General features: G+C 45.0%; 1 protein-coding gene across 1 annotated transcript; it reads left to right on the top strand.

Annotated features, from left to right (window-relative positions):
• Nucleotides 1–743: 743 nt before the first annotated feature.
• LOC105450992 (cone-rod homeobox protein) lies at nt 744–15,398 on the top strand. Its single transcript, XM_011691164.1, has 4 exons — nt 744–828; nt 5,810–6,015; nt 10,356–10,792; nt 14,894–15,398. The coding sequence occupies exons 1-4, from the start codon at nt 744–746 to the stop codon at nt 15,396–15,398; spliced, it is 1,233 nt and encodes a 410-aa protein (XP_011689466.1).
• The last annotated feature ends 277 nt before the right edge of the window (nt 15,399–15,675 follow it).

The following is a 15,675-nucleotide window of genomic DNA, read 5'->3' as shown; positions in this document are numbered from 1 at the left end:
CGCTGCAGCACGCCGCTGTCGCGCTCCCTCTTAATCATGTTTCACCCCGCTTTCGAAAATCCGCGCGTCGCACGGCAAAATCGGAAGTGGCTCCGATGCTCCGCTTTCCGAGGACCATGGATCGCGATACTCCCCCGGTACACAACGGCGGGTCCAGAAAAATCTGACCGGATTATGGAATGGGCATGACATGACATAAGGCGATTTGGTGATATATCTATTATTTAATTTCATAAGAAAGAATCCGAATTTGTTGATAATTTTTCGCAATCGTGACAGTCTTATTTTCGACAGTATTAATTTACTACAATTTCTTCCCTTGGATCGATTTAATATCTAAATTTTAATAAACCATTGAGAAAACTCTATTCAAAATCTATTAAAAAGATAAGCAATAGTATCTGCATCAAAGCACAGTCGCACAGCCTAAAAATATTATTTGCGACGTAAAAGCCTCCGCAATTGTGGGAAAAAGCTCGCTCGAATCTCCGTGGCAATCTTTCTCTCTCTCTCTCTCTCTCTTTTTTTTTTTTACCGCGGAAGAGATCATGAAATCAACTGACACTGACGTGTGGTTGCAGATTGGCGCGGTCCACGCCCACCAGCCGAACAATAACCACCACCAGCACCATCAGCAGCAACAGCAGCAACAGCAACAACAGCCGTCGAGTCAACCGCAGGTGCCGGGTGCTGGCGCGGGAGGGGCCGGCGGGCCGGGGGGCGGCGTGGCCAGGGCCGGAGGCATGTTCTGCTACCACTGCCCCCCGGGCCTCCCAGCGCCGCGATTACCGCCATCCCTGGAGTATCCTTTCGCTCCAACTCACCCCTGTAAGTAAAAATTCGATTCCTCCCGCTGCGGGCGCTCGCACACGATGTTTATCTTTTTTTTTACCTCGCGACTCGCCCCCTCGTCGACTTTCGATCGCGCTTCGATTGGCGAAAGGCGTACCGTGCTAAATCGCCATAAAACGTTATGGGGAAATTTTTAGATTTATGCGCGACTGGAGAGAAAAAAGGGGCAGTTTTGAACAGTAATTTTTCGCATCGAAAAACCTTCTGGAAACTTTAATATAGAAATAAATAATGTAAAGATGGAGGAAAATGATACGTATGTCCGGATAATATATTACATAAATCAGATCATTTATACAATGTGTACGATCAATTTTTTTATTCTTTCAATTCAACTTTGTTAATTTCAAACTGATAAGTACCATAAATGATTGTTTTCTAAGAAAAGTTATCGAGATAATTTTCACGAGACAACGATGCGCGAAGGAAAAAAAACACGAAAAAAATCCTGAGAGAGAAACATGATGAAGAGAACAGCGTAATCGAGAGGCAGAAAGAGACACCGGGTATACAAGAGGGAGAGAGGCTTGGAGGGGAAGGCGAAGGGGAGGGCAGACTGATTGTACTGGCACTTGCTCTAGCGGAACACATCGATGAAGTTACATTACCGACTAGACCGAGTTACGCAAAGTGGACGCTACAAACTGGACGGCCGCTAAACTTAATTTGCACTTCGAGCCAACTTCCAGTTAAACCGCGTCCCGCCGGCAGTCGAGCCGAGTCGCTACCCAGAACTTTGACGGCAGTTTGCTTATTCACCGATCGTTTTCCAAGTCGCGTCCCATTCCCGATGACGAATTTCAGCCGACGCAATCTGTCAAGCCGCCCATTATCAACCTATGCTCTTGACGTATCCGGCCAGCCATGGCGATTTATCGTTATAGAATTATGGTCGCAAGATTCTTTTTTTCGTGGAGTCCGGATTTTAGAAGAAATTTTAGAAGAAGAAAATATTCATCTAATGTTTCGAGAATTTCCTATCGTTTTCAATTATGACGAATCAATATCAGTATAATTTTCAGAATAGAGGAACGATTTTGTAAATTCGGTAAAAATAGTGCTGTGTTATCAAAGATTTGGAGTTAGGTAACAAAGAAAAAGATTTTTTATTCCCTTCGTTCCCTTCGAGCAAATCTAATAGCAGCAGCGAATGCAGTTTGTCAAATCCTATCGTTATTCTATTTAATTTCGAGCCACAGTGGCAACAACGGCGATTTAAACGTAGGACGATATAATGTAGCGTGAAATAAATAGTAATAATTTTTGGGATATGTGTTTGGGATTAATGTATATTTTATTCACAGTGTTATGCCCTTGCGTGTACGGCGCGAGCTTTGTCGCGCCGATGTTCGTTCGTTGATAGAAGCGGACAGCGAAGAATAATGTGCGTTCGGGGAATGTGGACAGAATATACGTTAATCCCAAAAAATGACACAGAATATACATTAATCTAAAAAATGACACAGAATATACATTAATCCCAAAAATAATCACCATTTATTTCACCTTACGTTCAAATCGCGAGTAAAATCGGATGAATAAATCCAAGAACGTGGGAAGTGTGACGCGCGCTATTATTCTCTATATTCTCTTTAAAACACAACACCCATTGAGACTCATAAATGTGGGAGGCAGCGGTCTCTCTCCGGTAGATGATCGTACAGGGTCTCGAGATAGACGGGGGGGTGTTGGGGATCTGGGGGAACGGTTGTCCTCAGGGACGTCCGGGCACCCTTCCAGCTCCCGATTGCCCCCTCGTCTGTTTCCCCTGGTCCCCGCTAGCTCGTAGCTCTTTCTCCCTCTCTCTCTCTCTCTCTCTCTCTCCCTGGCCTCCTCTACCCCCCGTTGGGATAAACAGATTAGGTAACTACGTGATAAGTCGGTAAGTGGGTTCCCTCGGCCCACGGTCCAGACCCACCGACATTCGCTCTAACATCTAACTACCTCGTTAGCGTCATTAGTAACGGTCGGGGTGTCATTAGATTTCGTTCTCTACGTGTAGTTTTTCCACGGGTCCACCACCGTCCCCCCCGTTCACTCGGGCTGCCTTATTCGAGACCTGCGAGTCTGCAAGTGCAACGGATACGGGTGATCATGGAGGAAATCGTGACGCGCGTTTGGAATAATTTTGAGTCGTTCGCCAGCATGTCTGTGCATGTGAAAATGTTATAAGTCAATGTAGACAGAGTAAGTAAAAATGGAATTAAATTTTACATTAATTTAAATCTAATTTAATCTTTTTTTAAACACAAAGTTTTATACAAAGAAATATGGTTTTTATCTCCGATTTATTTATTCAATTTCTTTTATATAATAACTTAACTTATTTTTTTAAGTTAATTTGGAATAAAAGAACTGATTTACATGTGTCAACCACGTGTCATATATCTTAAGCTAAAAAAATTTGAACAAATAAAAAAATAAAGGCTAATATACGTAGAGAACGAAATCCAGTAGTCTGACTGAGACAATGATTTCTACATTAAAAGTTTATTAAATCCTATCTGGAAAAGATATGCGCTCGTGCTCGTAAGGAACACGCGTGAATTAATGATGTTCCATGCTTCCTGTGCGCGAAAAATTGATCGTCTCCTTTCGCGTTTTCTGCAGGCAAAGCGTCAACAACGGCAAAGCGTGTCGCGAAAAGGAGATGCATGTGCGTCTCGAGCGCAAAAGTCGCCAATCTCTCTCTCTCTCTCTCTCTCTCTCTCTCTCTCTCTCTCTCCCTCCCTCTTCCGTACCCGGGTTACTACTAATAAATTGGATCAGACCGACTCCCGATGAGTTGTACGAGTTGTCTGGATCCGGGCTTTACTTCGGACCGACTCTAATCTAAGATCTTGAGTGGATTTCAGTTTGGGGCACCGGTAAATTTATTTAGCCGCCGCGGTCGTCGCCCGATTCGCTTCTCTATCTTCGTTTTCTCTGTAGCCGCAGCAGCAACAACGACGGGATCATTGCTTATCGATACGCCGAGAATTGGGAGAAAAATTTTTACGCATTACGGTGTATCTCGCAGAATGAACTGCACAGCTTCGCGTTTCATTAATTTGACATTTACGCACAAAAGAATTTCTCTTTTGTCTTTTAAAATCGAATAGTGTCATTTAGAAAGTTTGACATGTGCCGATAAAATTATATATTATCGGATCACGAAGAGATATTTATATAATAGTCGCTTCTTGTTTGGATCTATAGCAATTTTCTGGAAGGCTTATACGTGAAAAACAAGCACGGTATATGTGTATTAAAATAAATCCGTATCGGCACACGATAATCGTGCAGACCGAGAGCACGAGCGGAAACAAAGTTTTAAGTGCATCCGCGAGTCCGCAACGTCGTTAAACGCCCTGATAAAGTACCGGCGGTCCGGAAAGCTCGAATCGTTTATTTTCGCGTGCGTGGGTTTAGAGCGAAAATCCTCGCGGATCCTCATTGATATTAATTTTGCAAACGATACGGGAGGATCGCGGCGACCGTAGCGTATAATTGCGTGTCCGTGACAGTTATGAAAGTTCAGCCGCGGCATCGAGGCGAAGTATCTCGGTGCGCCCCTGTGAATGCAACCATGTGGCTGTACCGTTGATGGCGCAACACCATCATGCGTCCGCCGTTATCCCTATCTCGCTTTCTCTCTCATTCTGTCGCCGTTATCATCCTCTGTGTTGAGAGGATGAAAGGGAGAGAAAGAGCGAAAGAGAAAGAGGGACACACAAAGGAGAAGAGAGCGAAAGAGAGGAGACATTGTGCGCGAGCGAAAGAGAGACGGCCGGACGGGCGGAGAGAGAGTGGCATGAATTTTTATGAGCTTAGGAAATTAATTTGTGTTTTTCGCTAAGCCCCGGCTTAGCGCCGCGGTAATTAATTGCGCTGATTGCTCTGCATCATTGATGAGCGGTTCCGGCCGCGCTTCGCAACGTCTGCTCCCACTTCGCGACCTCGTTGTATGCGCGCGTATCCGACCGATGCCTTTATATCGGCGCTTCACTTTTCGATCCTTCGTGTGCGCGCGCGATCACAGTTAACCATGTTTCCCTCAACATTTTTAATTAACATGCCCTGTCTGCTCGCGTAATTGCAGTGGTAAAACAAAATGTGTGTGCTGCGATCGTACCAAAAATATGGCAGAAACAATATTAATTACATATTAATAATTTTTGCTGAAATGTCAAATCGAATATCAAATGACGATACTGTGAGCTTTTTGATAAAATATCTGAATGTACATATTAATAGTATTTCAAAAAGATAGAAAGAAGAAAATATATTTTGACGCAAAAAATTCGATTATTACACTTGCTTAATTAAATTAAATTAAATTAAGTTGAATTAAATGGACAAAGACGAGCTTGTGTGCATGTGCATTTACTATGTCTTCTTTTACCTAGTGCAACTTATTCACTAATAAGAACTAATATAAGCTACCGCGAAAAAGCAAGAAATTATGTTGATCATTTTATTTTGCAATAACGCGCTTGCCGTATAAATTTGAAAATTCCGCGAGATTGTCAGTAACTCACAAGTTTCTTGAAGTTACCGAGTTTCGCAAACCCTAGTCAAGCACAGGCAAATATGCGGAGTACCGAACTAAGTTCTCCTGGAACTTCGTAAATTCGAATCTATCAAGAATTAAAAGGCGAAACTTCGTCGAACCCGTCCCTTCGAGGAGAAAATATTTTCTTTATATCGACACAGCATATATTTCCATTGATTACAAAAAGGTATTATATAATTAAACTAATAAAAATTAATTCTAATTTTTATTTTTATTAATCGAATATTGATACCTATCAATTTCTTATAATTCCATTCATATCGTCACTTCTGTCATCGACACTAACTAGACTTCACGTAGAAAATAAAATTCAAATTATCAGTCAAGAATTGCGGAAATGATAATCTAAAAATGCATGAGATAAACAGTTACTTTGCAACTCTTCCCGTGGATTCGTTACAGATACTAGTTATTCTGCCTATCACCCAGCACTGCACGGAGTCGGCGAGGATTCCTTCGTGCGGAGGAAGCAGCGCAGAAACAGGACAACTTTCACCCTCCAGCAACTGGAGGAACTCGAGTCCGCCTTCGCGCAGACTCACTACCCGGACGTCTTTACGAGGGAAGACCTGGCCATGAAGATTAATCTCACGGAAGCTAGAGTGCAGGTGGGTATGATTATATAACACACGCGAAAAGGACTCCCTTTTTGTCATCGAACTTGGTGACCTCTTTCAATCCTAATCTAATTGTCCCACAATTATATCCCTTAAGCCTCGCGATCCTGATTAGATTTTTTTCTCGGATTATGAAAATGTTTCAAGCATATATATACAGAAAGCGGCATACGTGCGCGTTGCTATTATTAACATAATTATTTACTTTGTTCACTTTTATTTTGTCGGTTCTCGTAAAGTATCTTGCCGCATATAATGTAATAATGTCCGTAATCCGGTTAAATTACAAAAAAGATCCATTAGAATAAGGGAGACGAATAAAATTCACCGGCGGAAGCACTGTGTGCATTATATTTAAGGATATATTAAAACAGGTTACTTGAAAGTATGCTAATCACGTTGTATAATCACGTTTATTCGATAACATGAAAGCACGTGCATTAAAACTTCACAGAATATGTTCGCATGCTCGCGTCCCGAGCAGCATTGGCAGCGGCGAGAGCTTAATCTTTTAATGCGTCTCAGCGCATTGAGATTGGATTCCGCGTTTTAATGCGATGAGAAAATTACGCGTGGCAACCCGGTAATTTTTTTTGTCCGCCTTCTCGTAGAGAGCGTTAAGTAGAGAAATTCCGCGCGTACATTTTTCTCGCGCTGTACGCTCTCGCGTAATATTTCGCGTAACAATAGAATGTATTACCCGCCTACGTATCCATTAGTATCCAAATGATTATATCGCGAAAAATATGCGTAAACCGGATTTCCGCGATCCAAAGCAGAAATTTCGACAATTTTTTTTTTAATCGATTTTTGTCCTTTGCCACTCTCCCGGAGTTTTAAAAATTTGCCATATTTATAATTTATCGTACGAAAAATAACGCGCGCCGTATATTTTATGTATGACGTTGTACGCGCGACGTAGATGGGGGAACGCGCGAGATTTAGTTCAGGGTGAAAATATATTTTGAGATTCAGCGACTGATTGAAAATTAAAAAGAAAATCTGTAAAAGATCGCGGGTATATGATCGATTGTCAGTGATGGCTGGTACGGTGTTGCCGCAAGAGCAAAAGCGTATGTATAGAGGGGTGAATCGGGCAGGGCGGGAGGACGCGGGCGGGGGGACCCCTGGACCCCCAAGAGGCGCGCTGACACCCTCGACCTGACGTAATCTTCTGACAGAGTAAGCCGGTAATCTCGGGATTACTTTGTACTCCTGGCTACGTCCTCACGGCCATATTTACTCACGCCGCTGTAATTCGCACTGAGAATCCCTGCAGCGTAACAGCGATTCCAGCCTAAAATCCTGTCGGAACATCTGCAGAGGATATCTGATTACCAATGGCGGCTTTTGATTTCTCATAGAGACAGACGCCAACGTGCATCCCCGTCGAATCTCAGGCGATACCTTTTGACAGTTTTTTCGCCATTTTCAAGTTAAATGTATTCCTTCCGTATTCATAGCACTATCAAGTCGATAATGTAATAATTCCACAAAATATTTTCTTTTTTTTAAATATAATTGCTCATAGTACAACAGAACATAGCTCGCGTGTCCCGATAAAGAGTTCCGTAACTATCTCGGCGCTTCGCCCTCCCGTCATTAATATCCTGACTCGCGAAGGATCCTCGATCACAGAGTCTAAGAGGCAGCAGCCTGGCGTGCATTGTGCGGATTTACGAAGCTAGCGAGAAGGCAGCGATCTTTACGAGAGAGACGACTGTGTGTGTACATACGACAATGAAAGAGACAGAAGGGAGACGGCGAGGAACAGAGGGAGAGGATGGGAAGAGAGGCGGTTGGTCTGGCTGTGACGCAATTACGGCGCAGACTCATTGTTTCATTAGCGAAGACAAAGGGAATCTGGAATAATGGACAAATAGGCGCGTTTACGTAGCGCCCGTCCTCTTCTCCAGGCTCCAATTAGAACCTCCTAGAGAGGGGGGGAGGGGACAGGCGAGAAGGGGGTTGTGAAGGAGGGTCCGTTGTATCGTCGAGGCACGTACCGCACGACATCACGTCACACACGGCGCGGGTGTGCGTATATGTATATTTCCTCGCGCACACGCGTGCAAGTGTGCGTATATCGTGCTTGTTGCACCGCACGCGGACATGCACGCATGTGCGAGGTGGCAATTACCTGGCGTGCGTGAATTAGACGCGTCGCGCCGCATCAAACGCCGCTCGCACCTGCGCTCGCGCGACCTGCGAGAGCCCTGGACCGCGCGGGGATGCTGGGCATCCCGCGATTACGTTGGTTCTCCTATTTTCGGCGATTGGATTTCGCGAAGCTCTTCTCTTCTCTCTTCATGTATTTATCCACGCTTCTTTGGAGCTGTAAAATGTAGAAAATTTCACGTATTACGGACCACGAGGAAAGCAGCTCAGCTATAATGAAATAGTATTTCCATCCACGGTATAGTTTCGACGAAAATATTTGAATTCTGCGAATTGTGTTAAGTATCGAGAGATGGAAGGAAAATTTTTATAAACGCGTAGATTTATTGAAAAGCAGACATTTTTCAATTTACGAGCTCTGTTGGAAAAACAGCTTTTCGTGAATTAATCAGTATATCGTTGTCACGCCGTTTTAAAAAGCGTGTCACAGTGTGATACGTGCGATCGGTAATCCCGCGCGACAAAGTGCGACACATTCGTTTAACAAAGGGGTGCGGCCGATTAAAAACGTTTTACGCCCATTATCAACGAATTTCGGATTAAATTTGTATTGAAAAAAAAGTGGAGAGGAGAGAGAGAGCTATCGCGCGCGAGGGTGGAAAGAAAAACGGCGGTGGTCCCTGCGGAACCATGGCTTTGTTCCCAGCTATTACTCGCCCCCATCCCCCCTCCCTCCACCCCTCTTATATATAACCCTTAGGATATTATTATATCTTCCCGTCTGCCGCCCCATCCCCCGTCCTCCCCCGCGATGTTCGAGGTGGCGGTGGAAAGTCGTACCCATCGTATTTATTTTATTAAACCATTTCCCGTGCTTCCTCCCGCAAAAGTTCCGCGCTCCGAATGTAAGATATAATCATTTTCCAGACCCATTACACAGGATAAGATGTACCAATCCTATTTCAGCTCTTCCTGCTAAGGACTTTTTTGTGAAATTCGCGTAGTCTGTACTACGTACTTTTCTCAGAGATATACACTTGCATGCAATCTTTCCTTTTCAAAATAATTTCCTCCGAAAATCGCGCAATTATGTTCCAATTTATGCTATATTTTTCAATGTAATATCACTTTGTATAATAACGCATCGGATACTTTTTACGAATTTTTCTAATCAACTACTTCCTACAATCTTTGATTAAAAATGATGTTTTACTATTAGTTTGGCGTGTGCGTCTCGCGAGTGCAGAGCATTCCGCGCGAGGACCCGTGCGGTTATTGTATACCCATTGTCGAGACAGAAGTCAGCGGCGGAGAACCGCTGGGTGTAATAAAGTCTATTTCAGCCGGTATTATGTCAAGTTAGCCTCGTTAGCGGAACTCGAGCTTTTTAAAAAACACTCGGCCGCCGTGGTTGCTGTCGGCTCGTTGAACATGCACGGCGGAAAGTGCCCCGCGGCCTCCCAACCATCCCTCTCCCCCAACGTTCGCCAACCAACCTGCCGCACCCTCGTGCTTTTCTCTGCCTCAGAATGCCACCTCCTCCCCCCGTTCCTCTTCCAGCGCATGCAATTATCCTTGCACATTTGCGGACGTTGCGGAGTGCCGTAGGTACGACCGTCCGTCTCATTTTTCTCCTATCCGTCCACCTCTCCGTCCGTCGTTTCCGTGACTTTCGCGAGAGACTTAACCCTCTCTCATCCGCCGCGCTATAGTATATAGTCAGATGACTGAGATGTCGAGAATATTGAATCAGAGAATTATGCAAACTTCCGCGAAGTTGGCTTTTGAGAAGTTTAACTTCCCTGGATGCACACGTATATATATCGCGATATGATATTTATTCATATTTAGCGAAACCCAAAAATTGTATTATGAAAAAGAGATAAAACATATTAAAGACACTAGATAAAAACGTAGAGTAAAAATTATTATATTGTAGTAGGGAATATTAAATGTGTGAGATATTTGAATGTACCTCTTCGACATTTTATGCATCAATTAATAATAAACTGGAAATTACCGAATTATATATCAGCAGTATATTTTCCTCGTGTACAACGAATTTTTCTATCCATTAAAAAAAAGAGTTAATTTAGCAACTTTACTTATATAAAACAGAAACTTTTGCATCAAAGTTACGCTTCCCATTATCGATTTTCCAAAGCTTAACCATAATATTAATCTATTCTAACCGCGGCGATCGTAATTTTCAGGTATGGTTCCAAAATCGGCGGGCGAAATGGCGTAAGAGTGAACGACTGAAGGAGGAGCAACGCAAACGCGAGGGTGGAAACGGCGGTGGTGGCGGCAGCGGCGGCAGTGGTGGAGGAGGTGGCGGTAACGTAGAATCTTCCGCCTTGGCCGCGCCGACGTCCTCGTCGGCGGGCCCGAGTCCCACGGGGAACGATCCGGAGGGCACCACGACGAGCAGTAGCGCCGCCGACACGGAGGACGCCGTGGCGGAGGGTGCCGGAGGTGGCGGTGGCGGCGGCGGCTCCAGGAGCCCCAGCACGACTTCCGCTTCGGTCAGTCCCCGGCCTCAGCCGAGTCAGCCGTCCCTGGGTGGCGTCTCGACGCCACCGCCGACCCCCATAAGGGCGCCGCCGCCGCCACCGAGCACCGTGGGGAGCCTCGGACCACCCGCCGAGAGGTGAGCTCTTAGCTTCGTTTGTATTTACGTCTTTAGGAAATATCTTCCTCCTCCTTCCTGAATTCCTCTCTCTACCACCTCCCTCCTCTCGCCCCCCAGTCCCGTTCAACCCCTTATAAACTCTCGGACGATTTCAACGGGTAAGTGGGTGCAAGCGCCGCTGAACACCGCCGGCCGGATGCTCGATACGCGCCATTAAACCACTCTTCGTGACGGCATCGTTGGCCCCCGACGCCCGCCGGTTAAGCCGCTTCTTCTCCCGGTAGCTCTCCCCCTGCGCCTCTCCCGCGCGTCGTCGTCATAGCCACTCGTATAATCGCGATAATCGTCGCCTCGTTAAACTGCAGCTTCCACGGGAGTCAGTGGCGGCGGCGGCGGCGGCGGCGGCGGCGGCGGTGGCGACGGCGGAGGCGGGGGCGACAAAGCGATGCGCACCGCTTTTCGCCTTTGGACTTTTGTCTCGTGAAACTAAATGGCGTCTCTCGCGTTTACGACTCGCATGTCAACGAAAAGAAGCGTTGACGAGTTAAGGAGTTTGTGATGGATAAAAAGGTTAAAGAGCTGGCGACAAAGCTGGTTTTTCGTGGAGATTTCATAGTTTCGAACAAGTATAATAGATTAAAGCATTTCTCTCGAAATTAGACTTTTATAAACATGCAAATTATTAGTCACATTAGTATATAATTTCGCGCATCGTCGAAGAGCAGTCATATATTCCTTTCATCTATGTTTTCACAATATTTAATATCTATTCTATATGAATGTCATAAATAATAATTTAAATAAATAATTTTTCATGATAAAATATATTTTGATATTTCTCTAATTTTACATCCCACAAAATATACTTGTTTGTCTAAATATCTATTTATGTTATCAATGTTTGAAATATTATAAAGGAGAATTTGACGTATGTATGCATAGAAAATATAGAAAAATACAACATTTGAGCCACATAAAATATTTCTGCGAGAAACGCGTTTCATCGGTCGCGGTACACAAGGGGACCGGAGCACGTCCGAGGAATCGGAAAGGGGCGATTTATCCCGTTCGCGATCCTCTCTTTCCGCGGGGGACCGGAGCATTCGTTTATAATCCCCGAGACGACGACGGTGGGCTCTCTGCCGGATCGACGTGAAGGCCGGGAACAAAAAAAAATACCGAAAAACACGCGTAGCAGACATGCGTAGCAGACTCGCGGGAGGAGGGCACGTTAGACGTCGACAGAAGACGACGGAGAGGCGTATATATAGCGGAAGGCTCGGGCGGTCGGGGGAAGAGGGGAGGGAAGGGAGGAACGGTCGGGGGCCTGGTACCGGGGTCGAGGGAAAAGGTAAAGAAGAAACGGCAGGAAGATACTCCTTCGCCGTCCCCGCAGTTGTAATTTATTTAAAACCGCTCGCCGTAAATATATCCCCATCATTTATTCAGAGGAACGGCGAAGCTCCAGGCCGGGGGTCGCGGACGGAGGGGGTGTACGGGGGAGCGGAGCGGAGAGAAGGGGAGGGAGGGTGTAAGCTCTGCGTTCCTTCTTACCTTAGCTCTACCTAGCTACCTTTAAGAGCTGGCTTCGTGCTGCTGCACAAGGGCGGATCCGCGTCGCAAAGACGTTGTCTCGTCGCCAGATCGCTCTTTTGTCTCGCGATTCTCTTGGAAGGTTGCGTAAGAATTGATTACACGCGCGTTACTCTCTTGTTAGCCCAGTGAGGAGGAATAGGTAGTCTGTCTCAGAAATTGCATTTATATTCGGCTGATAAAACGCAAGCTTTCGCGTCGACAGATCGATTCGACTGGTAAAAAAACGAGTGTAAAAGAGTGCACTCTATCGATTGAAATTTGTATTTAAAAAATTGTTAATTGTAGTGTATGTGTGTGTGCGTGTAAACGATAATACATTCATCTCAGAATCGCTTTCCCATGTCATTTTTATTACTCGCTTTAATTCCACGCTATACTCGCGCTACCGGAGCTGAGAGCGTTTAATGTTATTGAATTTTAAATAAAGATTTTAATGGAGTCTTATTACGCGGGAAACGCGACCTCGTCTAGGTAATATCGTAGTTATCGACGTCGTTACTTATCTAGAAGCGATTATAGGATAAAAAACTAGATATACCTAAGTAAAATGGAGCACATAAATATTAAATAAAGTAACTAAAGTAATCACGCGTGTATTCGACTGAATAACGGGTTCTACTGGAAATTCGTAGAATTAAAAAAGGTACAAATAAAAAATAAAAAGATAACTCATAAAATACATTTCAAATTATCGAGATACAAATTTGACGTCTTTTATCTATAAGAAAAATATAAGAATTTAAATTTGCAATATATGCTTCACATACATAATTTGTTTTGTATTAACCGAATGATAAAATTTAAGATACGAATATTGCAGTCGTGATGAAGTCGAAGTTTAATTTTATAAATCAAGGATATGATAAAGTTAACGCAAAATTAATTATCCAAAAATCTCGTTCCAAAAGTCTCGAGATATCGTTTTTCTCTAAAACTTATTATCTAATTTATTTTTTTTCCTCTCGCAATGATTTTTTTCGTTTCAAAGGTGCGCGCGGATGCTAATCTTACGTCATCTCTGCGAGGTAATCTGCGTTTCAGCCGTCACCCCTCCGTACACCGTAACTCGACACCGTAACTCAGTGCCGAGTAAACGCGTCGATAAGATAGGGGGGATGTACTAAGTCGCGCTTCGTCCATCACGCGAACGGCAACCGGTGTGTGCACGTATGGCGTTTGCATGATGTGTGTGTGTGTGTGTGTGTGTGCGCGCGCGCGACAAGTAAATGAGCGCACGAAGGCAAGGCGCACGGTAGACTACGCGGCTAATTGCCGCTAATTATCGCGCTTACCGCGGTTCGGCTCTTCCTCCTCGCCACCACACCGACGCCGTCTCTATCGCCTCCCCGCGCGCGCGTCGCGGCTTGCCACCCCCTTCCCTCCTCCCCTGCCCCTTGCGCCCAATACAACCCCCTCTCCCCCAGGCAACCACCTGAAATCCGTTACTCTAGCCTGCCGACGAACTGCGTCTTTCCTGCCCTCCTGCCGCCCACCCTACTAACGACCTAAATGCTGTGGGCTGCCTGCCCTAACTCCCGCTCGCCTCCTCCACCATCCTTTCCTCCTCCTTCTTCCTCCTCTCCCCCCTCCCCCTCCTGCCTCTTCCCGATCTCGGCTCCGACTGGAGCACCGACTCGAGCTCGTTACATTAATTAAACAATATTTGCGATTAATATTTGAGATAATCATCAGCGCCTCAAAGCAGCCTCCGCTCCTCTCGGAGGATGCGGAACATCGCGCGTGCTAATCGGATTAGCGCTTGTGAGGCTGCGGCTCCTCTCTCTTTCTCTCTCTCTCTCTCTCTCCTTCTCTACTCCATCCGTTCTCGGTTTTCGTCTTTCTCTCACATTTCATTCGCGTCTGCCTGTCTGTCTCTCGCTTTCGCTACGCTGATACGCCGGTAGTTGGAATCGCGCGAAATTGCGACGTCCTTTTGGCGATAATCGCGCCGGTGCTTGAAATAGCGTTAATTCGCGGACGAGTTAAGGATCATTTCCGGCGTGACGATTGAGACGTTTCTGTGTCTACGTGTATATCAGTGCGCGTCAATTGTGCTATTGCCGTTAGTTTATAAATGAAATTATGAAATAAGAAAGAAAGAATATATTACTAATATTCTTTTATCATTTCGAATAAAAAAATGTATCGTATGTATTTTAAAAGAATCATGGACGAGACAACTTTGTCCTACCTTAAAAATTTAAGCTCATATGTCGAAATTTTCCGGATCATTGTGTTCTACATTTTTGCACTAAACTTTTTTTTTCAAAAATATTTTTACAACTAAACTACATTTTTGATGATTAAACGTTTCAATGCAGCAGGAAAATATTTCTATCTTTATCAATTTTAGAAATTCACAGCGATTCTAATATTAAATAGGAGAAAAGCGCATTTTACTCCAAATTAATTTTTAAATTAAAAAATTAAATTCATACTATGTCATATGTTTTATATTACATTCTTAATTCTACTTCTATTTTCTACATTCATATTCATTTTTCCCTCTCGATGAACTTTCAGCACCACGGGGATAGGTGCGGGCTTCAGGCCGGTAGAACCGCCGACGTCCCTTTTTTTCTCGCCCCATTTGGCCCAGTTCTCGCCGCCGCTCTTCAATAAAGTCGTCAGCAGCGCGTCGACATCGCTGACCTCGACGACGCCGTCGTTGTGGACCACCAGCGATCAGCATCGGCCGGGCAGTCTTCAGGAAATGTTGTCCTGGTCGCCGACCGGCTGGCCCGGTTCTATTTGCGGGTGTTGCAAACCCGGTGCCGCCGGTACCGGCACCACCGATCTCCATCGAAGCAACAGCCTGGCCGAGCTCCGGAGGAAAGCTCAGGAACACTCGACCGCCTCGGCTCTCCTCGGCGGTCTCGCCGGCTTCCCCGGGGGGCTACCCCTACCGTTGCACTTGCCGCTGCTGCCGCCCTTGTTGGGTCTCTCCAGGCGACCGGAGCATCATCATCACCACCACCTGCCCGGCGTGGTGCATCAGATACAACCCACTACCAAGGAAGATCCCTAGGATCGCCTCCTACACGAATGCCGAAATCGTCTCGTAAACGCGAGATATAAATCTGAAAAGAATATTCTGCGCGTATTGGATGGTTGCAAAGTCGAAGCTAGACAGCGATATAACAATCTCGGTGAGTTCGGATTTCGATGCTATTTAGAAATTCAAGAATGTTATATATGAAGAATGTTATATAAATATAAAATGTTACAGATATAAATATATATATATATAGAATGTTGTATGTTTTTCTGTTGTGTGTTTTATCACATATACGAAGAATTATTTT

Source organism: Wasmannia auropunctata, unplaced genomic scaffold (assembly GCF_000956235.1).
Source record: "Wasmannia auropunctata unplaced genomic scaffold, wasmannia.A_1.0 LD336106.1, whole genome shotgun sequence".
NCBI lineage: Eukaryota > Metazoa > Arthropoda > Insecta > Hymenoptera > Formicidae > Wasmannia > Wasmannia auropunctata.
This window is presented reverse-complemented; position numbering and strand designations above follow the sequence as displayed.

Excerpts from the sequence above, each read along its gene's own strand:
- LOC105450992 (XM_011691164.1), top strand. The coding sequence starts at position 744 with ATGTTCTGCTACCACTGCCCCCCGGGCCTCCCAGCGCCGCGATTACCG. Across the intron at positions 6,016-10,355 it reads TCACGGAAGCTAGAGTGCAG|GTATGGTTCCAAAATCGGCG; the intron begins GTGGGTATGATT and ends CGTAATTTTCAG. Across the intron at positions 10,793-14,893 it reads CTCGGACCACCCGCCGAGAG|CACCACGGGGATAGGTGCGG; the intron begins GTGAGCTCTTAG and ends ATGAACTTTCAG.